General features: G+C 34.3%; 2 protein-coding genes across 5 annotated transcripts in view; one reads left to right on the forward strand and one right to left on the reverse strand.

Moving 5' to 3' along the window:
- Window positions 1-764: 764 nt before the first annotated feature.
- On the reverse strand, window positions 765-12,950 carry LOC116847704 (estradiol 17-beta-dehydrogenase 11-like). 3 transcript variants are annotated; one of them, XM_032822989.1, is made up of 9 exons: window positions 12,708-12,950; window positions 5,683-6,001; window positions 4,028-4,152; window positions 3,181-3,291; window positions 2,869-3,030; window positions 2,561-2,643; window positions 2,331-2,447; window positions 1,755-1,861; window positions 765-1,155 (listed from the first exon to the last, which is right to left on the reverse strand). In XM_032822989.1, exons 2-9 carry the CDS (start codon window positions 5,918-5,920, stop codon window positions 1,100-1,102), a joined length of 999 nt encoding a protein of 332 aa, XP_032678880.1. In that variant the 5' UTR covers window positions 5,921-6,001; window positions 12,708-12,950; the 3' UTR covers window positions 765-1,099. The 3 variants fall into 3 exon arrangements, with proteins under 3 accessions (XP_032678880.1, XP_032678881.1, XP_032678879.1); XM_032822990.1 differs by lacking the exon at window positions 12,708-12,950 and adding an exon at window positions 8,016-10,292 and having other exon boundaries at window positions 5,683-5,972; XM_032822988.1 differs by lacking the exon at window positions 12,708-12,950 and adding an exon at window positions 8,016-10,291.
- A 10,191-nt stretch (window positions 12,951-23,141) lies between these two features.
- Window positions 23,142-25,233, forward strand: part of LOC116847643 (short-chain dehydrogenase/reductase family 16C member 6-like) — a 23,410-nt gene continuing 21,318 nt past the window's right edge. Inside the window, exon 1 of one of the 2 annotated variants that reach the window (XM_032822847.1) lies at window positions 23,142-23,299. The gene's annotated coding sequence lies outside the window, so the exon portion shown is untranslated. Of the gene's footprint in view, window positions 23,451-25,233 lie in introns of both variants that reach the window. The other variant, XM_032822846.1, reaches the window with a different exon arrangement.

Below are 25,233 nucleotides of genomic sequence, written 5' to 3' on the forward strand. Positions count from 1 at the left end.
GGCTTATTTTCTCTTTGCTAATGTCCATCTTTCACGCGCGCTCAAACAATACTGAGTCAAACAATCACAAAACTGTCTGAGAAGTTTTTTTAGTACGAAATCTTATCTTTCTAACGCCATCTAGCGTAAACCGATCGCACTTATACAACGCGAGATACACATTACTAAAGCCATCTATTGGAAAAATAATGGATTTCTTTTTACTACACCTTATATTAGCTACAAAACCACACTGTATAAGAATTATAAGATCATTTTTCATAATCATAAAAATTCAATAGATTGTAAAACTAATAGCGTATTCGACTGGCTCTGGATTAATCGCTCCGAAAGCGATTAATGACATCATAAGTGTCTACTAGCCAATCATAAAGTTTATAAGTACTTATTCGACCAATAAATGTAGGCTGATTAACCCAGAGTTTCCATACATGCAGGTCATTTTAACCCAGAGTCGAACATGCTGTAAAGCCCATTCTACAATTGCGTAAACGTAGCGTGACGTAAGAGTCAACCAATCCGAATGTTTTATTTACTGATTGCTTTATTCTGATTGGTTGTCGTAATCACATACAACCACTTACACCACGTTCACGCAATTGTAGAATGGGCTTAAGATTCCATACATGCAGGTCATTTTCTCGCAAACATCGGAAACTCTGTCGGACATTGGACGCAAGCCATGCTATCCCAATAACATGTTAGCAGTCTAGTATAGACATCTGTGGGTATCGAAGTACAGTTCTCAACGGCGGTCACACAGATCAGATTAAATGTTTCGTTACTTTATTTTAAAAGATAAGCGAGATTTTCAACGTGCTGTAACTATGGCAAAAATTACAATATCGCGATTGTTTGAAAAGCATTTTGTAACTTGAATTCTCTAGTTGTTAATTATATTAACATCATAAACGTGTCATCATTTGCTGTGTCATCACTTTCTATCAGAAAAAGTGCGTGTTACCGAAAATCTCGAATGTATCGAAACTTGAAGCCTCTTTTCCGCGATGCTGATTGGCTGTCTTGACCATCTCAATTGACTAGATTCGTGCTGCTTGCAGCTGTCAGATGGTGACAGATCAGGTTGTGTTATGATCTGTCAAAGAGACGTTGATCTATCGTACTTATGTGTGTGTAAGAAAAGATCTGTGCGTCCTAGAAGAAGTATAAATATAAATAAAAGGAAAAAAAAGGAAGAGAGTAAAATCTTTATAAGTAGGTTTATATATTTCTATATATAATATAATATAATTTATTAATTAATAAAATAATAAATAATTAATAATTATTAATAAATTATTATTATTATTATTAAATAATTATTAATAATTATTAATTAATAATTTATTGATTATTATATATAACCTCATATATAATCGCGGTGTTTTTATTAATACCAATATTATTATCTAATGACAAATAATGACAAATAATGACAAATAATAATAATAATAATAATATAATAATAACAATTATAATAATAATAATATAATAATAACAAATAATAATAATAATAATAATAATAATCTAATTACAAATAATGTTAAATGCAATTTTCAACTTCATATTTTAGTTGAATGAAGTCCATGAAGTCTTTCATGGAGAAGTGTATAAAAAATTCGATACATGCATCGAGTTACAACTTGTTAAATCTTGTTTTTGTGAGGGCAGAATGTTTTGCACAGTATCATATTTAAGTTTTATATAATTTTATTGCGCACATATACCCTTACAATTAGTTGTATTATTATTACCATTGTTCGTTACTTTTCTCGACTGGCGGCCTCTGAACATCATCATAGCTTGTGGCTCTTTAAAGATGTGGTATATGACCGCCCAGCACATTTTCGCTGGTACCAAACTGATATGCAACAAAATATTACGTTGAACTTTCAAGAGTAACACCCCACATAGCCAAATCTGCTCGAGCAAATTTTGCCCAACACTTGACTACAAATTTTGCTGCCAAAATGTCATCAAATTGGACACAACATCTGCTAAATCAAAGGTTGTTGGCAAATTGGCCAATATGGCGCCAGATACTGAGCAAGGTTTGTGCGGCTCAGTTTGACGTCAAATTGATGCCAAATACTGAAGCTTGGTGAAATCTAACGCCAAATACCGACCAAGGTTTGTGCGGCGCAGTTTGGAGCCAAACTTTCCTCGATATTTGGCGACAATTTGGCGTCAGATTTTGTCACCAAGCTTTGCTAACAAAACCCAAGCATATTGCGGACGCAGATGGCATCGGGTTTGCCGTCAAGTTTTGGTCATATTTGACGACAATTTGGTATCAAATTGCTGAGGCATTTGTCGCTCGTCGAACTCACCATTTGAACAGCAGCAGGTACATCATGATGTTAGGTAACACTATCATCATCTCATTTGCTAATATACCCGCTACTACTTCTTCCGCAACGTATTCTGGCTCGAGTGTCGGCATCAACCTGTTTTACGAGTTGTTTGGTCACATATCACTCGTGCGAGATATTAAACATAAATATTGGACCGATTCTTGTTTTTTTTTTAACATTCGTCGTGCATACGTGTTTCCACCGACCTGCTTTTTACTCCGTCGAACATTCCCGTGTTTGTGAGATATGGGCAAACCAGTGTCATGTGAATCTTATCGTAGCCGTGCACCTTAAAAATATGTCAGACCCAATTAACGATAATGGTGCGCTTAGCAGGACTTTCGGCTAATCGATAACTATAATATCGAATTATTATTTATTAAGACTCTAAATTTTGTAACTCTGTAAACGACTCTAATGTAATCAATATTGACTCTAAATGTACTCAATATTGGGCCAATAAATGTAAAGCCAATGAACTGTGCTACTGAGATACTTTTAGCTACTGAGATACTTTTAGCTCGGCAAAGAGGCTCTCGTGATATCCGACCGCGGCGAACTTCGTCGCGGAATAATCCGTGCAATTGTAATTTCCCACGAGTCCAGCGACGCTCGCCATCGTCACGATGTGGCCGTGATTATTCTTCATCATGTCTCTTAAAAACGACTTTGTAATCTGCAGTGACAAGTAAAGCGCAAAATTGAGAATTAAATTGGCTTATCAAATAAAAAAGAGAGAAAAAAATGGACACTCGACTCGTAGATATGGATTGTTACGATTTCGCGCAATGCTTTGCAAATTAATTAACGGAGGCCATACACTCACCCAATAATGCGACAAAATGTTCACTTGAAAAGTGCGCACGATTTCGCGATCGGGCAATTCCATAAGCGTTTTGCCGCACACATATCCGGCGTTATTCACCAACAAACTCACCTGTCAAATAATCGCGCTAATGAATTCTACACACAGAATAATACATTTTTCATAAGCTCGTATAAGCTCATATAAGCAAATCTATCTTGTGAGTTCGTTATAAGTCAGATTTGTTTAAGATACATTTTGAATCCCAGTAGGTTTAGCATTTCAATAAAAAATTTTAATTAAAACAAAAACCGGTCGGTTTACATAGAGCCGAACCGGCTTTGTACTCGAAAAAGATTTTAGAACATTCTTGTATATGGAGCAATATTATAATTTTTTTTCACATAAATGTTTTCAATACTATTCATTACTATTTCTTTTAGTAATCCAGAAATAGGCTGTCAAGTAAGATCTTACTAAGAAACATAATAAATTTTAAATAATATATTTCAGTCCTTGAAATATAAGTAACACATATAAAATGAATTGCTGCAGAATATCAAATGATTTCTCGGTTACAAGCCCTGTGATAACTATAAAATTCTCTTTCTGTAAATTCTTTTTTTGATTAAATGATAATGAGCTGTTACAAAATTTGTCACGAGTATATTCTAAGACTACTATCAAGAAAATATTCTTATATAACTATTACTCAAAAGAAGGAAAGTAAATCGCATAATCACTTTTTATAGCAGTAGAATGATTTTTTTTTGTGTATTCTGCCATTTAGATCATCCATTAGATAGTCGCACACTTTAAATGCGAAATCGCAAAAGAAAACCCGACTTCGACTCGTTTCATTACTCACATTTCCGACTTCGATCTTCGTCGCTTTCGCGGTGCGATAAACCTCCTCCTTATTGGCGATATCGCAGCAATACGTGTGGCAAGTTCCCCCGGTTTTCTTGATTTCCTCCGCAACTTCCACGAGACCTGTATATGCGTCTCATTTGCAACAGTGTAACGATTCGTGTTACTCGCGTGTTTGATTTTACAAAAAAGAGAATTCTTGCAAACGACTTGCAAGTCATCTAAAGACGCGCCGCGTTATCCGCGCTCATTGCATTGTATGCAGAACACGCAGAAAAGTCATTAAACGTGCAGGTGGAAGAACGGGGGTCATAATGAAAAATTTTACGAGTAACCAAGTGTCTTGGAAATGTGTTTGAAACGCACGTACTTCGCGTCGAGCTGAATGCATCGTGTAGATAGGTGTAAAAATGTGTCTATAACTCGACTCATAATACAAACCATAAAGTTAACGTACGACAAGCCATAGGAAAATTTTAACACTGCACAATGCGCATTTTCCTTGCACAACGCGTATTTTCCTTGCACAACGTGTATTTTAGCAGTTTTGCTACTGGATGACAAAAATCGTTGAAAATATATTTTCAAAATGATATTCAAGAAACAATACAATTACATTCAGCAGACATCATTTACTTTTTGTTTAAACATTCAAGAATTTTTTCCTTAAATTTTATTTGGATTAGTCAAATAAATACGTCAGGTTAATACATTCGCCACCTCTCGCGAAAAACCAACGCCACTCATATGTGTGACAGTAAAAAAAATTAATTTTTCTATGTTCATACAATTAATAATAAATTTAATAATTCAAGAAATAATGAAAATATAATGATTAAAGAAATAAAGAAAAAAAGAAATACTAACAAAGAAACTCACACAAGTGTCCGCCTCCGATTTTCACGAACTTGTATATTGTACTTTAGATCAAAATAACAGATATGTTTTTTATATGTGCCTTTTCGCAAGTTTAGGGAGTGAAATACCCCTTTGAAGAAAATCGGTTTTTTTTCATTCAAAGCCAGTATAATGAAAACTATAAGAGATAGAAAAAAATATTTTGAATAAAAGTTAGATGGTTTGTGAAGAATTATTTTACAGAAATTATTTAAAAAAAATTTTTTTGTTAATATTTCCCTCACCAATTCTTCTTATTATAATTATTAAAATAATTTCTGTAAAATATTCTTTAAATAATTCAACTTTTATTCAAAATATTTTTTTCTATCTCTTATAGTTTCCATTATATTCCCTTGAATGAAAAAAACCGATTTTCTTCAAAGGGATATTTTACCCCCTAAACTTGCGAAAGGGCACATATAATAAAAAACGTATCTGTTATTTTGATGTAAAGTATAACATATTATAAGTTCATGAAAATCGGAGATAAACATTTATGTGGGTTTCTTTGTAAGTAGTCTGTGGAGAGAATCCTTTAAATAAATCGTAGTGGAGAAAGTGTCAATTCAATGAAATTTTAGTTTTTAATTTTAAAATATTCATCAAAGATCGTATTCTTTTTTTCTGTGATTTTACGCCGCGCGATCTCTGTTTTTGGAAATATTGACTCGGGGTCGATTTTCAAATTCCAAAAACGATTCGCGAACACTTGATTCTTCAGAAATTGCGGCAATTGTGGCAAAAAGTCCTCACCTTGCTGGTCGATGTCCCAAATGATCACTTGTGCGCCGAGTTTCGCGAGTTTGATCGCGATCAATCGGCCGATTCCGCCCGCGCCGCCCGTGACGAGGGCAATCTCGCCCGCGATCGATTTGGCGCGATACCGGCGAGGAATCAGCATGAGCAGTGCTGCCTCCGTGAAATAAATCACCGTCATCCCGATGAACAATAATAGATCGTAGATCACATGTACGCCTTCCTTGAGATTCATTCTGCGAGACGTCGTCGCGCGTAATAAGTGAAGCGAAGTGTCGTCGAACAAGCTGTTACTCCGACAATACAAGTAGAACACCTTTAAAATGCCATGATAATAATAAAATATGAATAACGTATTATTGATGTGCGACAGGACAATTATTAGTATCAAGATAATTTATGCAAATGTCGTTCAATGTTGCTACGAGCTCGTTATCGCACTTTGCCTCTGTTGAATAATGCAACTCAGCAGAAGGGCGTTGCATTAATCGATCGTTAGTTTTTGCATTGAACCAATTAATCGATATGAATCGATATGATTAATCGATATGAAAATCGCGATTCGTAACGTGATATTTCTTTAACGATAACCGAAGACGTCGAATCATAAATCTTCGTCGGTTAGTTGTCTTTGTAAAGCAAAAATGGAAATTTCATTAAATAAATTTAATAATTTTTAGTATATAAAATAGCATTTTAAGTTATTTTACATATTAATATTATATTTAATGTATCTCATATAATAAAATTATTTAATATACTATTGAGTAATATATTAAATAATTATAAATTTATCAGATTTATTAAAAATAAATCTGCTGAGTGTGTGTTTCGGCTGCTGGAGAAAGTTAAACGAATAATTCAGCAATTGAATGGACGATTAAATAATCAAAGTGTAAAAGGATTCAAAAGAATGCCTTGTCGACTTCTCATTAATATTTGGCACGTGGCCCGTTCCTCCGACATTCCTCACGATATTCGGAAAGTACGGACTTTTAGCATACGCGTTCCATATAATAAATGACAGTGATTTAAATATATATATTTCTGACATCCTTAGGTGTATTACGTGTGTTCTCATGTATTATGCGAATTTACTATCGTCTTCGCTTTGGATCGCGTCTCATTCTCGCGAGCTCATCTCTCATGGAAATATATTATTAAATTCATAGAGATTGTGACCAGCCAAATCAACAACAGCACCGGCTGACGGGAGAAAGTACGACCCAACTAGATAGAAAGTTGCCTCTCATCCGAATCTACTGGTGATCCGTGAATGCAACTAGGCGCGCTATTATTAACGCGACACAGGTCGAATTAAGTGGTCGTAATTTACGCGTTGCAATCAAAACGCGCTCGTATATCCGCCGTCCAGTTTCTACTACATTCCTTCTTTTTCTCGTATCTTCTGCCTTTGTTTTCTACCTGCCTTGGAACCTTCCAAGCGACAGAACGAGTTGCCGCGGCATATTTACACACACAATACAGCTTTGCAAATATTTAGAATGTACAGTTACGCTTGTCATGCGTCGTGTTCTTCCGATTTCTTTTCGAGATCAGGAGTTAAACACTAAATATGTCTTTCTAATTCTCAAGTTGTACACACATACACACATATACACATACACATACACATACACATACACACATATACACAGAGGATAAGAAAAACGGAACTTTGAATTAGAAGGGCATACTTAACGTTCGCAAAGTCTCTGTTGCTTCCTTTAAACGCTTTGCTATGCCTTATGATTTGTAGTGTATACTCAATATTCGAACATCGAATATTTACTTCAGCTTACTTTTATTTAAGCTTATTTTCACTTAATCATTTGCTTAGCTTAATTATTAGATGAACAGTTAGATTTACAATCTCCTTATCTGTGTCTGTGTATGCTTATCTATTTTCAGACACTTTAGTGATGAGTTTTATTTTGTAAATAAAAGGATTTTCGCGTGAAATAAATAGGCAAGGTAAAATTTCCAAAGCCTGGACACAAACTTAACTTTGAACATTCTTATTATTTTGGTCTTTTTTAATTACTAATATTTAAATTTCAAATATAGAATATATGTATATATTTTTTTTAAATATATAGTACATATATTAATAAAATATAAATATACGTAGCATATATATTTTTTAGGTTAAAAGTTTATAAATTTAAAAACCAAAACACTGAGAATGTCCAGAGTTACGTGTCCAAGTATTGGCACTTTTTTCTTTAAATAAACAAATAAATTACACCAACGAGCAATCGCGCGACATCTTTTCTCTGCTCAACTGCACTTTAAAAATTCATAAATTCGCAAATTTCACAATCGATTACCTGCACACGATGAGAAAGCCCGTTGTTTCGCGTTGAATCGACGCTTCGCGAGCCCGCGGGAATCGAAAAAATCGAGACTCACACCGACGACGAAGGGAGCTATGTCGAGGAAATAGGACGCGGATCGTCTCTCTCGGCCGCGTTGTACACTAGGTGCTCGGCGAACGTTGACTGCGGCTTCTAGTGCTCTCGAATTACCAAGCGTACCGTGGAAGTGTCGGCTTATGAAGTGTTGGCTACAGTACGAGCCGTCCAGGATCTACAGAACGTACAGGATATCGTAGACAGTTCGTTCGTTCGTTTCTTCGTTCGTCTACCCGTCGATGGTCGTTCCGGTGCTGCGTTTTCTCCTCGCGACTCCAAGTTCTCAACGGCGTGTAATGCGAGAAAGAGGCGCGAAAAATTTCGAGTTGATGCGAATGGAATACGCGCGAAACATACTGGCGATGCATGTGTGTGTGTGTGTGTGTGTGTGTATGACAAATATTTCGAAATGGCAGGGAAAGGACGCGTCGCAGGGTGAAAAATCTCGAAGAGAGCCGAAGAGAGCGCGACTAAACGAATCTTAGGTTTATCCCCGCCGGTGAAACTACGCCGCGATGCGTGACCTATGATTATACCACGCACGATAACGGCAAATCTACAGCCGTGCACGTTCGCCGACTCGCTCGCGTAGGCCTCGTCTAAACTTTCCGACACTTTGGAAATTTACGAATTCGAATTTCATCATATATTCGTAATTTTCAACATAAATCACTCAGAAAAATAATCAGTATTCGATAAAAACTAATGTACACAGAAAAAAGAACATTCGTGCTCGGGAAATGCCTTTATTTCTTGTTATCTGCATGTTAATCTGCAAATAAGATTACATGGCGTTAGTAACGAGGATAAGTTACCTGCAAGTATGCAGGTTGATTCGTATAAGGCGACCGATTTAATAATTAGCAAAATTTGAAGATATATGAAAAAATTGTTTATATCGACATGCTCAGTAAAGGGGGACATCATATGGTAGAAACGATTAGTTTACGAGTAGAGGTGTTGAGGACATTTTAAGGCCAATTAAATTTTTTTAAATGGAACATAGCACTTTTGATTGCATATTCGAATTACATACAAAAAAGTAAGAAACTTTTGTTCCAAACATTTTTTTCTGAAAATACCTCAGGGGAATCACCTTGTATATTTTATATGGTTCGATGAGGAGAAATCCTTGTTTATATTGTTCAAAAATAATTTTCGCCAATGGTAGTGCAATATGATTATTCTAATAATTCTAACGATATCTTCTTTCGACATTTAAGAATATCATATTTTTGACCTAATATTTTGTGTTTCCCATTCATGAAAGTTATTTCTTAATAAGAATATATTTTTTTTCGTTAAATCATATAAACTCATACAGCACAGAAGTTGCAAAAAGCTTTCAGAAAGGTTTCAGAAACACTGAACTTTTCTGAGATCTTTCTGAAATCTTTTTCAAACTCTTGTACTGTATGGAAATATATTGATGCGAGTAACTTGTCTTTCTTTAGCGTCATGTAACTTCATTTCAAGATCTACACGTCACAAACAAAGATATTTTTAGAATAAGAATGTTCTCTTTCTGCATGCACCTATTAATAATCTCAATAATTAAATTAAAGTTCTATCATTAATATTATATTATAATTAAATAAAAACTTTTTATCACTGATATTGAATTATGATAAAATTTCAATTCTATTATCCACTAGTAATGAAATTTAACTAACAGTTAAATTGACATTTTCTTCAATCACTGACGGGCGATCACTGCGTCTCTTTTCCGTCTTTCACAAATTGTACGAGACCTCTCTATAATTTCCTCCGTTGACTCGAGGTCGATTAGAATTCTTCATCGCGTACACTGAGATGCATGCCGTGTCACATTTGTGCACGTGTCACACGTGTGTGGTGAAGATAATTGCGGATATTGCATGAGGTTTTCGTCCGTCGGATAACTTCGTTATTGCGTTTTCGTCATTGCGCAAAAGGCAGGCTGCAATCCGTCACGCGAACCGTGACGAATATTGCGCTGTCACGTAATCCTTATTGTAAAAAGTCAAATTAATCAGGCGAAAATCCGCGTTCTCCCTGCAGGAAATGGCAATTCAATAGTCCCGCTCGCCTCCGAATTGTGACAGACGCTCGACGACACACAGTGAGATCAAATAAAGCTTCAATTTCAACATTTTAAAGTTCCTTCACTGAGAGAAAAAAATAGTTGGAATAACTATAATCTCACTATATTTCGTTTTGGCCTCAAACATATATTTATAGTTTATCTAAACATGAAGATATAGCAGAATGAACACAGATTTACTCATTTAAATATGAAGATATAGCAGAACACAGCCACCATCTTATTATTCTATGTGTATGGTAAGGCACGCTTTAAAATATAGTTATATATAGTTATATTTTCCAAATATTCCAATTATATTGACTATATAAAATAGTTAATTTCTCTTACCATTTAATATTTGCTATCTTACTATATTTTTTATTTCAAATAATTATCATTCTCGATAAAAGTTTTACATAAGTATCAATTATACTATGCTTATATTGTAAATATTACAAACATTATGGTGATATTTACTATAAAAATGATATTCCTAATTATAATCTTTGCCATTATAGTTCCAAATATCATACATTTTTCTCTCAGTGTTGTATCTCGCCGCGGCCGTACTGAATTTGTGACGTCAGAAGCGAGGGACGATACACTGATGAATGTTACGCGTCATTTCTAAATAAAGCTAAATATGGGCGAAAGAGCACTTGAGACTGTTTGAACATACTTGTAAAATTGTTCGAAAGGTATCCCTTCCTCCTGACGATTAATAAATAGTGATATAATAAATGGTGAAATCAGGCAGACAAAATATTTCCTCATTTCACCATTTATTATACAACTATTTATTGATTATTAAAGAAAAGAGATAACTTTGGGAATTTTATAAGAGTACTCAAATTATCTTAAATCCTCTTTCGTCTATATTTATCTTTATTCAAAAATGAATTTTTATCAGCAAACATGCTGACATTCCTCGCTTCTGATGTTACAAATCTGACATGACTGGCGAGATACAGGGAGCCTTAAAAGGTTACAGCTTCGAAATTGGAACCGGTTTCGAATTTTTTCTTTATTTCTTAATGGAAGCTAATGGAATTTATTATTCTACTCTTACGAGTGTATTTCTCGCTTTGTAGAACCACAAAAGATGTTTTCCCGTGAATAATTAAATGAGAAAATAAACATATGTCGCTGAAACGGATATATTATATATTCGCCATACGTGATCCTTCTTCGGGAAGAGGAGACGTTTTGAAGGATTGCGACGCGCGCGCAATATCGCGATTTTATCGCGATGGGGGAAAATGTAGGTAAACTGTAATATTTCTCCGGCAAAACATCGGTGAAAGGACGACACCAGACGAACTGGGTCGTGCAATTGACTCCACGCAAGAAACAAGGGGAAATGAAAGAATACAAGCGCGATGTGACTGTTAATGTAATACGAAATTATCATGCGCGATATACGAGTCCTCTGCCGCTCCCGTTGTCGAGATCTGCACGTATGGTACGCCAAATATACACAGAGAGAATATTATAGTTTTATTCATATAAGTTCTTTTTCAATTTTACTATATTTTTCTGGCAGTGTGGGCCAAATAATTATACTGTTTATGAAATCAGGCAGACAAAATATTTCCTCATTTTACGTATCTCATTTCACCATTTATTATACAACTTTTATTAATCATTAAGGAAAAGAGATAATCTTTGCAATTTTATAAGAGTACTCAAGTTATCTTAAATACTCTTTCGTCTATATCTATCTTTATTAAAAAATGAACTTTTATCAGCAAACATGCTGACATTTCTCGCTTCTGACGTCACAAATTTGACATGGCTGGCGAGATACAGGGAGCCTTAAAAGACTACAGCTTTAAAATTGGAGCCGGTTTTGAATTTTTTTTTTTTCTTAATGGAAGCTTAAATATAAACAGTAAAATTCATGGCCTTTATTCTGAATTCTCTTCTGTCGATAAAAACGTCTAAATATAACTTATAATTCCTCTTAATTAACGAGTAAATACATTTTTTAGTGGTACATCTCTCGATAAAAGAGAGTTCAGAATAAGGCTCTATGTTGCACAGTAAATTCTCTTAGGAAAAATTACTTTAAGTTGTTCAAATTAATTTAAAGTTGCTTAAAGTTATTTAACGTTCTTTATAATTAAGTATAAATTACTTACAGTTGACTATAAATAACTTTAAGTAACTTTAAGAATTTTAAGTTAATTTGAACATTTTAAAGTAATGTTTCCTCAGGTGATGTTTCTTAAAGTAATGTTTCGTAAGAAATATAGTAAGTATTTTAAAACAAATATTTTATAGTAAATATTTCAGCTCCTAAAATATAAATAGTATATATGAAATGAAAAGATAATAAATTAATGCAGAATGTTAATCGATCCCTCGATTACAAAATTCTACAATGATATTCATTATAAAATTCTTTCCGTACAGAAAATTTCGCTAGAAACATAACAAATATCTTAACAGGACATTTCAGTTCCAAAAATACAAATAGCATATATCGCAACACACGAAGGAATAATAAATTACTGCAAAATGTCGATTTATTCTTTACTTACAGAATTCTATAGTGCAATTCTCTCCGTACAATTTTCTCCGTGTAGATGCCGCCGAAAAACAGAAAGAACCGATCGTAGACTGTCGGTCTGGACGATCGGCGATTTCTGTCACGTTCTCGATTTAACTATTCAAAACACCGTGACTCACAATGAGCGCGCGTGCCCCGATACACGAATAAAAAGAAACAAGAAAGAAAGAGGCGCGAATGAAGAAAGACGCGAGGACACAAAACCATTGTGCGTCCGGCGAAATTACAGGGACTCGCGAAAGATCGTTGAACTATATATAGACCGATGTGTCCTTCTATCTCTGAAAAATAGCCGTAGAAATTCGAAGGATAAGGAACCGGTTAAAACGCCTGGACCTGTGACCGGACGGCCCTCATACGCGATGGCTTTCAATGTTTTCCTTTCTCTTTTTTCATCTTTTTTGGGGAGGAGACTGTTCAATATCGCGAAGATTATATGGCGGATCGCTGGAGGCCGATATCAGTTCGTGTGTCAGCCAATTTGCGAGATAATTCGCGGAGATTTGTCAAAAAGCACGAGAGACTCGTTGAAATATATTCGTCGCCGACGAAAATACGTCGCTATGCTCTCATACCAATGACGCATATGACGATGCACAATCGTGACGTTAATTTCTAAAGTATTCGTTTGATCTTTCCGCCGCTATACCCTTCAGAGCGCATTAACGTAATGCATTGGAGCGCGGCTCACTTCTGCAAATAATGGGTTTCTTTGCTTTGGCCGCATCGAATATACTGTCACAACAGTTTAGGAACTTTTGAATTTGCATCCCAGGTAACACATACACGTATCAGAAACGTTTCTTAAACATATCTATCGTTTCAGAATCGTAAAGTACTAATAAGAAACGTTTTAATAAGAACTTTTCTGAAACCATTCATTCATGAAAAGTTTCATTTATGAAACGTTTATAAAACGTTTCTTCAATGATTTTTTTCGCAAAAATGGCGTTTTACCTAACGTTTTTTGAGTGGACATTTTTACTCATGAAAAACGTTTCAGAAACGTTATGAAACGTTTTGGAAACGGTTATGAAACGTTCTAACGTTTAGAAAACATTTTTAAAACGTGTGTGTGCTGGAATATTATCCGCGCTTGCGAATTATAACTCCCATGATATCTTACAAGGAAACCCACACGGAATAATTTTGCTCTTTTAGCAAAATCGTCGTTGCTACTGCATATTCATAGTGACATAAAAAAAATTTAGTTGACGTAACTAATTTTACAAATTATCCGTTATCAGAGCAGAAGTAGTTTTGTTGCTAGAATAGAAAAAATTTGTTGAATGTATTTGTCCTAAGAATCACGTTAATTTGCTATTGATGCAAAATAATGTATCCTTAACAAATTTATTTGCTATTGAAGCAAAACTACAACTACTTATATAAATCCATCATAATTCTTACAGCAAAATAATTTGTAGATTCAGTAAATTATGTCCAGCAAATAATGATTAGTACTCTTAGCAAATTTTTTTGCTGTTTATATAATATAACGAAAAGATTTTGCTAGACTAGTAGAAAACTTGCTGGGCTAGCAAATTATTTTTCTCCGTACACAGCGTCCGCCTTCGATTTTCATGAACTTGTAATATGTTGTACTTTAGATAAAAATAACAATTTTTTATTATATGTGCCCTTTCGCAAGTTTAGGGGGTGAAATACCTCTTTGATGAAAATCATTTTTTTTTTTATTTAAAGGGAATATTATGAAAACTATAAGAGATAGAAAAAAATATTTTGAATAAAAGTTGAATGGTTTAAAGAGTATTTCACAGAAATTATTTGAAAAAAAATTTTTTTTTATTAATATTCTTCTTCTTATTATAATTATTAAAATAATTTCTGTAAAGTACTCTTTAAACCATTCAACTTTTATTCAAAATATTTTTTTCTATCTTTTATAGTTTTTATTATATTTATTTTGAATGAAAAAAACCGGTTTTCTTCAAAAGGGTATTTCACCCCCTAAACTTGCGAAACTTCACATATGATAAAAAATGTATCTGTTATTTTGATCTAAATTTGTGGATTTCCTTGTTAGATAAAGTTAAGTAAAAGTGTCAGTGTCAAGACACATATCTAACATTTTTATCGTTTTTGTTAAATACGAATATTGAAATTGTCAATGTAAAATATATGAACATGTATTGAATATACACATATATTTTATGTTGAAAGTTTAAATATTCGTATTTAAAGATCAAAGTAACAAGAATGTCCAGGATTAGGTTGGGAATTGGAATTTCTACTGTAGTCGATTTCTATCGTATTCTTGTTTCTTAACAGTACTTGAGAAATCATAATTTTTTGTACGAATATCAAAAAGTATAGCAGAGCAGGTAATATATCGGGTATCGATCGATAAGTTCAAGACTCGCTCGATCTTCAGTTTCGACGCCGGATTTTTCTACAGTCGATAAATTCGCACGAGAGATCTTCTGGTCGATAAAATAATTCCTGTCTTCCTGAGATCGCAAGTTTCTTTTAAAATTTTTCGTCTGGACATCTTTTCGGAGGTATTTCAAAAATTTCAAAAGAATTATTTATTTATTTATTTTACTAGTTCGAATTTTTTCAATGAAAAAATTCAAAAATCAATTTGATTTTTCATAACTCTTATTTTGCGAAATGTTTTTTTTTTTAATCCGTTCCATGAACTAATAACTATAATCCTAATCAATAAAAAGAATATATTGATTTTGACTTTAGTTATTCTAGTAACCTCTTCTGCTCCTTTAGTGTGATAAACGCGGCTTGCTAGTTATCGCGCGTCTTAGTTGTTGCGCAAATAAATTGCGATATTCTCTCCCGATTGGTTTTCTTTCTTTCCGAAGAACGGTCTTTCATATCACTGTGACATTTCTTATTCGCGAATATTAATCGCGAGCACGGTATGACGCAAACATAATGGCGCGGTATAAGTTAGCTAGAAAAGCGACTTCGTTATGCATCGACGGCTGAATCGCTTTTAGATCACTTGGTTTTTTTCTTTCCACGAGTCGAGAATTATTCGTGTGATCCTTATTTTATTGCGTGCGTTTGCAACACTCTCACTTTTTCTCACTTTCCTCCTCACTTTTCGTCCCGTAAACTTCGGGATGGAGATCTCTGTTTTATTTTTATTTACGCTTTGTTCTAGTTTTATGTATTTCGCTTGATGTAAGAAAAGATACACATATCAATAGCTATCACTTGAAACTTGCCTCAGGCGAGATACTCAGATTTTTATTTAGAGTGAGATAAAATCAACAAATATTTCTTTGATGGGTGCCATTAACATATTTATTTAAATATGTTCTCTTTATTCTCTATATTCTCTTTATTTAAACCAAATATTGTTTACTTAAATCAGGTAAACAATATTTGATTATAATAAAGAGAATTTAGATTTAAGTAAATATGTTAATGGCACCCATCAAAGAAATATTTGTTGATTTTAAGATTAATTAATTTTTCCCCCAGTGGATAAACGTGACATTTTCATCTGTAGTTGCGATTCAATAGGAAATCTTTTATCTTACTCTCCGAGTTGAAATCCGAGTATCTCACTTGAGAAAAGTTCCAAGTAACGACTATTAATACGGATCGTAGAAATATATTGATAGCCGTTACTTGAAACTTGCCTCAGGTAAAATATTTCGATTTGAATTTAGACCCATATTAATAGCTGTCACTTGAAACTTGTCTCATATGTAAGATACATAAGTGAGTATTCATAGGATCTTATATTTAAGATCGTCTTAAGTTTATTTTCAGATGTTGAAATGAATGGATCATTTTATTGGCTACGTATCTGAAGGGGAACTTAAAATGGTCTTAAATATAAGACCCGACTATAAATACCGGCCATAGATTTTTGTCGGTCATGGGTCATAGGTTGTCTTATTTTTGTGTGAGTTCCGCAACTTATACATTTTGTCCAATAGGAGAATTTGTTTTCCAACGGGAGAGTATTCTTCCATTGTACAAGATGCATGCGTTCGCATAAAAAAACTCACATAAAAAGTAGCGAGCAATCTATTTAGCCTCGAGTGTACAATCAAATGTGCCTTGCACTAAACGTACGATTCTAATGCTTCTATTCTTCGCTCGTTTTTTCACCAATAGAGGCTCGCCGCGGATCATAAGAAGTGTTTAAAGTACGTAAGGACACACGGGAAGGTTACGTCGGCAAAAACTAGTGGCTTTGTTGTCACGATACATATATTGACGTTGGATACGCGATTAGTGGGGGGAAAACAAGGAGCTCAGGAAGAAAGGAAAGAAAAACTGCAGACATTTCGATTAATGTCACGTTGATACGCGAAATACTCAAACCGGTTTCAACGCCGCCTCGTTATTTCGAAAATACGAACAAGTGAACGTAATTACGATGGTTCTCAAGGTATCAATGCAGTCGTCGTGTGATTTACGATTGCGTTTTTTATACATATCTTAATTAACCTTGCATATGCAAGGCACACTATTACGATGACGTCGTCGTCGGCCGCCAAATGTGATCTTGAAATAACCCGCATGCACGCGAAGTATCGTCATTCTCTCAAAACGTACCAGTGTGTCGAGAAAAAAAAAGTTAATTTGATACGTTACTTAACGCGCACTTCACTTATAGTACGTACAACCCGATCAAATTGGCCGCGTAAAAGTGCTTTATTAATGCGAGAATATTAATTAAAAATTAAACGGCGATATATGATTGAACGACATTTCACGGAAGAAAAAAGAAACTGTTGAAGTAAATATCGTGGATTATTTCATGTGTTTTTCCCTTTTGCGAGTCAAATCTTGCTTGACGACGTCGAATTAATAGACCCACGTAAAGTGCTCGATTCGCGCATTAAAGTTTTCAGAAAAAGTCAAAATTTCCATTGCAAATCTATAAAATGTTCTGTCGCAATTAACACGAAATATAAGGCGCACCGATTTATTGAGATTTGCGTTTTAACACGTTTGTGCGTGTTTCCGAGCTAAGCATTTTTGCATTTTGATTTTTGAGATTCTGACATTGCAAAAGGTTCAAATATAAACCAAATTATTTAGTACATATTTTAGAATGCTAGTTCTTGATGCTAGATTGTTTATAAAACCTTGTTTAATACATTATTTATATCGAGTCGTTCCTCCTTGATGAAGCTGACTGAAATGTTCGTGAAACGTCGGAATCAGACAAAGGGCGCAGTCCAGTAACCGCTACAAATGCTGCGCAGCGTTTCTCTTTCTTGTCCTATTTTTCGAATGAAGAAAGAGAAAGAAGTAAAAACGTTACAAAGCATTTGTAGCGTTTACTGGACTGTACCCAAAGAAGAATTCAGACGGCTCCAACTCGGAAACCAAATCTAATATTCATGGACACCGCGAAAGCCTCAAACACATTATTTATTTTTTACTCTTATTGGTGCAACACTTTAATATAGTTGGTTTTGCAGGAATTATTGATACTTGATTTAACTTTTTTATATCATTTTTTTTGTAAGAAATACAAACGTAAAAAATAATCATATAGTAGTTTAATGTTTTGATTTGATTCGGATGTGTGTATGTGTGAGGTAACACAATAACGCAGAACATAATTATGGAAATTAAATGTCAATAACTTGTGGCCGCATCGGATGATATCATTATTTCTATAAATAAACCCAAATTGGGCAACTAAATATAAAGTAATTTAAAATTTTCTCAATAAATGCTCTTTTTCAATATGGTTTACTTGAAATTAGTGATTAATCCGTGAAATTAGATAAAAGATCGAGTGATCGGAAATTCTCACATTATTTAATGACACGCGAGTTTTAATGAGTTTCTTTCTCGCGATCGCAGATTATTCTCTCATTACTTATTCGTGAGAGATTAATAGTATACTTCCCTTATAGAAATATCATACTAAGAATCATTGATAATTACTTATTATCCAATATTTTTAATACTGAAAATAAGTAATTGTCAATGATTCTTAGTATGATATTTCTATAAGGGTTCACTTAAAGTGAATGCGTTTCCCTTCGAACAAAAATTACATGCCTGACAGAGGTTGTTTTGAATAGTCTGGGGCATGTTTCCAAATCATCTCTAAACGCTTTCAAGACTGCCTTTACGTCGCTTACTGTCGCTTGCATTTACGTCGTTCGCGATAAATGGTATCGCGTAATCGATCGCGTTTATTATCTATCTACGCGCAAAACCGGATTAGAACAAAACGTTTTGCTCAAACGTCGGCTTTGTTGTTACATAATCGCGAGCACGTGCGCAATTCATAGGTATATAAAAAGAAAGGACATTCTTGCTTGGAAAATATTTTTATCTTGTGGTATTAAATGAAGATAAATTATTTGCAAGAATATATTTCATATGATTTCTTTGACGAAGAGAGATTTGTATTCTTATTATTCAAAAATAATGCTCATTAATAGAAAGCAGCAGATATTGAGCATGCGATGTTTCTAAATATGTGTTATGCTTCAGATTCCCTTTTATCCACTTAAAACTAATGCATTCAAATTAACAATTATTGTTTCATATATATAAAACAGAATCTCTTCCTTTTTCTTCTTATTCTTTACTAACGTCACCCTTCTTACTTGTATAGCATCAGTCTCATATCAATCCTTGTGTCATTCTCTTCCTGTATATCTTTACTTTACTTCCCTATCCCAAACCAATCTTTTCTTTCCATTTTTTGTATCTCCTTCTTCCCCCATCCCTTGTGTACTTTCGTTTTCTAGTACCACTTATTACACATTTTCTCTGTCGATAATTTTTTCTGCATTACTATACTATAATTTAAACTTATCTGCATCATTCACTCTATTTTAACTACTCGTTTCTTATAATGCCGAACTCTATTCCTACCTATTCGAACCTATGTACTTTTTCCACCTTGAATCCTACTTTCCTACTTAACGCCTTGTTTCGCCTTCACTTACACACTATCTACGCACTCATTCCTACATAATTTCCCCTATTTGGCGCCCTATATTTAATCTAACATACTAAAATCATCCCAAACTCACGCGCCACGTTAATCAAGCATCCAAACTCTTGCACGCCACCAACCATGTCCATACATAAAACAATCGTTGTTTGATATAAAAATAACTATATATAATTTTGTTAGAAGAATTTGAAAGTTTTGAAATTCAATATAACTTCACTTGAAGATTAACTCATCAAAGATAAACAGATAAGTTAACTTATCAGATAGGTTGGATAAGTTAACTTTTTTTTTTAACTAAGTTAAAGTTAATGGCTTTGAAAATTTAACTTAGTTAAGATAAAGTTAATCCTTAATGACATTAATTGAATTAAAAGTTAAGTTAATAAAAAAAAGTAATTAAAAAGTTAAAAGTTAAATTTGTTTCATTTTATGACTTCAGGGTTTCAGTTTTACAAATAACGGAAAAAACAAATATACACCTTATTTGGAAACATGTTTTATTTACAGATACTTATTAAATTTAAGTAATAAAATTTTTTCGAAGTTTTTATCGGATATTTTTCCTCGAAGATTGTCGAAAATGAACCCTCTTGCACTGAACAGTCTTTCAACACCTTTATGACATATTCAAGATAATAACTTCAAGATAATTGAAATAAAAGTTAATAGTTACCGATAAAATATAATTAAGTTAAGTTAAAAGTTATGAGTGTAAGAATGTAACTAAGTTAAGTTAAAGCTATTTAACTTTTTAATTTAACTTTTAACTTTTTAACTAATTACTACCCAACCCTGAAGATGAAGATAATTTCCAAACAAGAATGTTCTTTTTTCTGCGATATATGGATTTCTTTAGCATTCTGGAAAGGTTCTCCTTAAGCGCAATCAAAATACAGCAAATAAAATTAAAGAAAAAAAGTTAATACAACGTATTGGAGAAAATTGTAGAAGAAAGTAGGTATACTTATTGAATCAGTTAGAGTAACTATCCTGTAAGGAGAAGATAGTAAAGCACATTTCTTTTAGAAAGGAATTAGGAGAATCAGGAGTCGCGTGAATTTTCGCGTGTCGATGCGAAACGCGCCGCGCATAAAAATAGCGATTACCACTCTGTTCGGCACATTACTCCACATCTTACAAACAGTCATCTCGACTAGAGAAAACATCCACTCGATTTGTGGACTTAACTTTAAGTCGAGTGTTTTTTTGCACGAGGCTATTGTTCGTTATTACTGCCGTATATTTTCCACATGCGAAAAAAAAAAATCTTCCGTCTGTAAAAATATAATTTATCTTTTATCTAATCAGAGAGTGGTTATTCAATGATTACTCCCTACCAAAAGAACCCTATCCTTCCCGCGGCTCAGCGAAACTCACAGAAACAGGTGGGATTCTGTGGCTACGGATCGATCGACTATATCTTCGTGTAGAAAAAAAGAAAAAAAAAACGACAATAATCCGCTGGGAGTCAACGTTAGCAGTGCCAAGATAATCGAACAAATTCTTAAATGTAATAGAAAATACGCGTTACTCTCTCATTTATTCTTGATAAATCTACCGCGAATTTTATATAAATATAGCAATTTTGAATATACACACAGAAAAATATCATTTTGCTGCTAAGAAAAGTGATTACTCAGTTTATTTTCCTTCTCTTAAGTAAGTTATTTCTAACAAAAAATATTTTTTGGATAATATAATTTTAAAATATACTCTCAAGTTTGAGGAAAAACTCATATTCTCAAGCTTTAAAAAAGTTTATTATCATATTCTCAAAACAAGAAGAAATTATTATCTTTACTAGAATATTATAAAAGCTCATTGAGGAAAACATTGACTTTATGTAGTGAGTAAATCGATTTTTTGTTTTAATTTCATATTTTTGAGTGAAATGCTAAACTTACCGGGATTTAGAATGTATTTTGAACAAATTTGATGCTTATGATAAAATGATAGGTTTGCGAATATATATAGACTTATGAAATAATCAAAACAAGTAAATTTACTGTAGTGTACTTTGAATGTACATATAATAATTTGATAATTAAAACGGAACAGAAAATAAAAATGGAATATTGCGATAAGCTCTACTCGACTTTAACCGTGGTTTTTCATCGATCCTGCCAGTTCAATCAGTCGTATTAGTTAATAGATTTGTATTTTTTAACCTATTGAAAGTTTATTTAATAAAAATAATCGGCAAAGCAGTAATAATAAAAATTTAGTCAATTTCCATGCATATATATAATCATAAATAATTGAGTCGATCAATTGGATTCATTATTGATTAGGATATAATCACTAAAAGTAAAGTTTGATTCGATAATTGATTTCACTAATCGATCGAATTTTTTATAATAACATATGTGACGAGTGGTTAGCTTTATTCAGGGTTGGAAAAGTTACTTTTTAAAAGTAACTAGTTATAGTTACAAGTTACTGGCTGTGAAAAGTAACTCGTTACAGTTACAGTTATTCAAAATGTAACGAGTCGTTACTTTTAAGTTACTTTATTGAAATGATTGTAAATTATTATCGTAAATATAAAAATCTCACATTTTAAGCTTTAAACTAAACTCTGGAGAAAATTCTCTTTACATCTGAAAATGAACTCAGAATTGGTGACATACGACTGGATTCTTTTTTAATTCTCTGTGCTATTTGGGTTATTAAATTAATACGATTACTACATAATTTTAATTTTATTTTATGTTCCCCAAGTAACTATTAAAGTAATTGTTAAAAAAGTTACAAGTTACTAAAAATAAGTAACTAAGTTATGTTACAGTTACAGGTGAGGAAAAAGTAACTAAGTTCCCAGTAAGCAAGAAATCATTAATATAACGTTACTACAATGATATTCAAGAACCTGTAATATTCTCAAAAATGTAGTATTTAATATTGTATCGAACATTATTATGAACATACTTTGACCGCGATTTGAAAGTTTCAATACTGTTGAAATAGGGTTGCCATAACGTTTTAATCGTCAGAAATATTTTTAAGATGTTGCGTTGATCTCAAATAAATATTAATATAACATTTGGAAAATATATTTTTTGTAATGTTTTTAAAACGTTTAAACAATATTCAGAAAAATCATATCGCAAAATATCATGTGAAAAATATAAAATGCCATATTATTAAAAAATGTCCAAACAATGCACATGAAGTCAACGTTTCTAAACGTTAATTTAATGTTCCTTGTTTACTGAGTTAAGTTACAGTTACCGAAAAAATGTAACTGTAACTTCGTTACAACTAACGAGTTACTTCACAACCCTGGCTTTATTTATTGCTTATCAATTATTTTAGTCAGCAGAGTTTCGATCGATCAATGTCCAACACTGAGCGGCCATCACTGTATCATTTGCACGGACCGTATTTGAACGATATTGACATTCAGATGGGAGCTCGTCACCGCGGGTCATCGCGATACGTCAATTTCGCGGCTATATAACAGCAACACGCGCACGTAAACACGCGTGCAAACACATGAACTGACACGCGGGACATACGTGCACAGTGTGCAACGAGACACGGCCGCCGGTTGGGCGATCATTGCGAGGTGAAGGCGCAACCGGAGCAACGCAGTTCCATTCAGTATACCGACGACCGTAGTGCCGGTAAGAGGCATCTCGCTCCTCAAGTGTGTCTCGACACATGCGCGTTCTTCATCTGACCGCGATCAGAATTCCGCGGCGTTTCTCCTCGGCATCGCGTTCGGCGCGACGCGTATGTGCGTTCGCTCCGTTTGGACAAGTAGATTAGCAGCAGGTAAGAAGATATCTGGCGTCGCGCTGTTGTCAGCCGGACTTGGTTGCGATAAACGCGTCTATCGGCCTTTCGTTCGCGATTGATCACGTGAATACGGTAATCCGAACGGAGCTCGCGAAAACATTTCGACAGAGCGAGTCGAGAGTCTCGACGGCGGAAATTTCGAAAATTGCGCTCGGCACCGTGTTGCACGTGTGTATCGATAGTTGAAAGTTGTCTCATGCAAAATATTCGGATTCTTATTTAGAGTCAGGTTCAAGTCCTTCAGTTGAACTATATGTTAAGCCCGATGTCCACGGAGCGTGATTTGAAGTTGTTTCTCTTGCGAGGAGCTACGCATGCCGCTAAGTTGGTTCTACAGTGAGAAATTTGGCTCTTGAAATTTGTGTTCCGTTGCGAGTTTGATGGTTAACGTTTCCAAACAGATTCGGTGTTATTTTCCAAGCGCGTTGCTTGGAAAGGACTCCAATACGAATTGCCAAATATGGTGTAATTGTATGACTGACGTCAGCTGACGTCGATTCGATCTATCAATCTATTCGATGTGGCTAGACGAACCGTATTGGGATCCTAGCAACATGCTTGGAAAATAACCAAATCTGGAAAAGCTAATCGCGAAAGTTACTTCATGTGAGATAACTCTGTTTAGAGCCGGATTAAATTTCTTCGAAATACGCTCTGAATCCTAGTAGATTCGGCATTTCAGTCAAGAATATTAGATTAAAACAAAAATTTGGTCTGCTCACTATAGAGGCTCAAACCAACTTTTCTTCGTTGAAGTTTTGCGATACTCTTGTGAAGAGAATAAATTTTTCTTTTGAGTACAACAATCTTTCTTAAAATTTGTGATGAGTAGAATTTGAGACAATTTTATCAAGAAAATATTCCTTGCTGAAAATAATCGTTACTTCAAAGAAGGCAAGTAAACTGAATGATGGCTTTTCTCATCTCAATAGAATAATATTTTTGTGTAACATTCGTATTAACAGTCACACTTGAAACTTGCCTTATAATTCTAAGATACTCAGAAATCGTAATTCCTATAATTGTGACTTAACTAAAAAATTTACATCTGATTCTAAGACTCATGGTAATGATTGACTTGAAGCATGTCTTATGTGAGATACTCCGATCTACACTTAGAGTTAAATTGAGTTTTTTTATTTGAATTTCATCATGTACATATGACGTTATCTATGTCAGTGTTTATCTAATCGCGTTCAGCTGAAAAAGCTCGTATCTAATTCAAATTCTGAGTATCGCATTTGAAACAAGTTTCCAGTAACGACCATTAATACGTACCTAAGTTTCGATGCGAGTATTTCACGTGAGGCGAGTTTTAAACAACTATTAATGCAAGTCTCTATGCGTACCGCTCGTGTGCTTGGCTGGAGGCGCACGCATTTGCGATTTTAGAGGAACGTAACGGAAAATGCAATAACGTATCGAGAAGGAAAGAGGGTTCACGCGGCAGTGAAAGTCAATCAATTCCCTGGCGAGACCGTTTTACCGCTACTGCGAGCGCGCGAAGCGGCGGAGAGTAGAGGGAAGGAAAAAAATTCGCGGTTTTCTACTCGTCCGCGATTGCAACACGCAATCGCACGCGCGGAATATGAGATTGCCTGGCCTTGCCTCGGCATGTGTGGTGCGGCAATTAATATCACGACGACGAGTACCCAATTTTCCGGTAGAAACCGACACCGCTGTCGTTTTCCATTCTCTACGCAAAACTGCGAGCCGCCAGCGATTTCTCGATCGATCATCTCCCCCCCCCCCCCCCCCC

This window comes from Odontomachus brunneus, unplaced genomic scaffold, assembly GCF_010583005.1.
Source record: "Odontomachus brunneus isolate Ranch 3 - 2012 unplaced genomic scaffold, Obru_v1 Obru_scaffold_082, whole genome shotgun sequence".
NCBI classification, from domain to species: Eukaryota; Metazoa; Arthropoda; class Insecta; order Hymenoptera; family Formicidae; genus Odontomachus; species Odontomachus brunneus.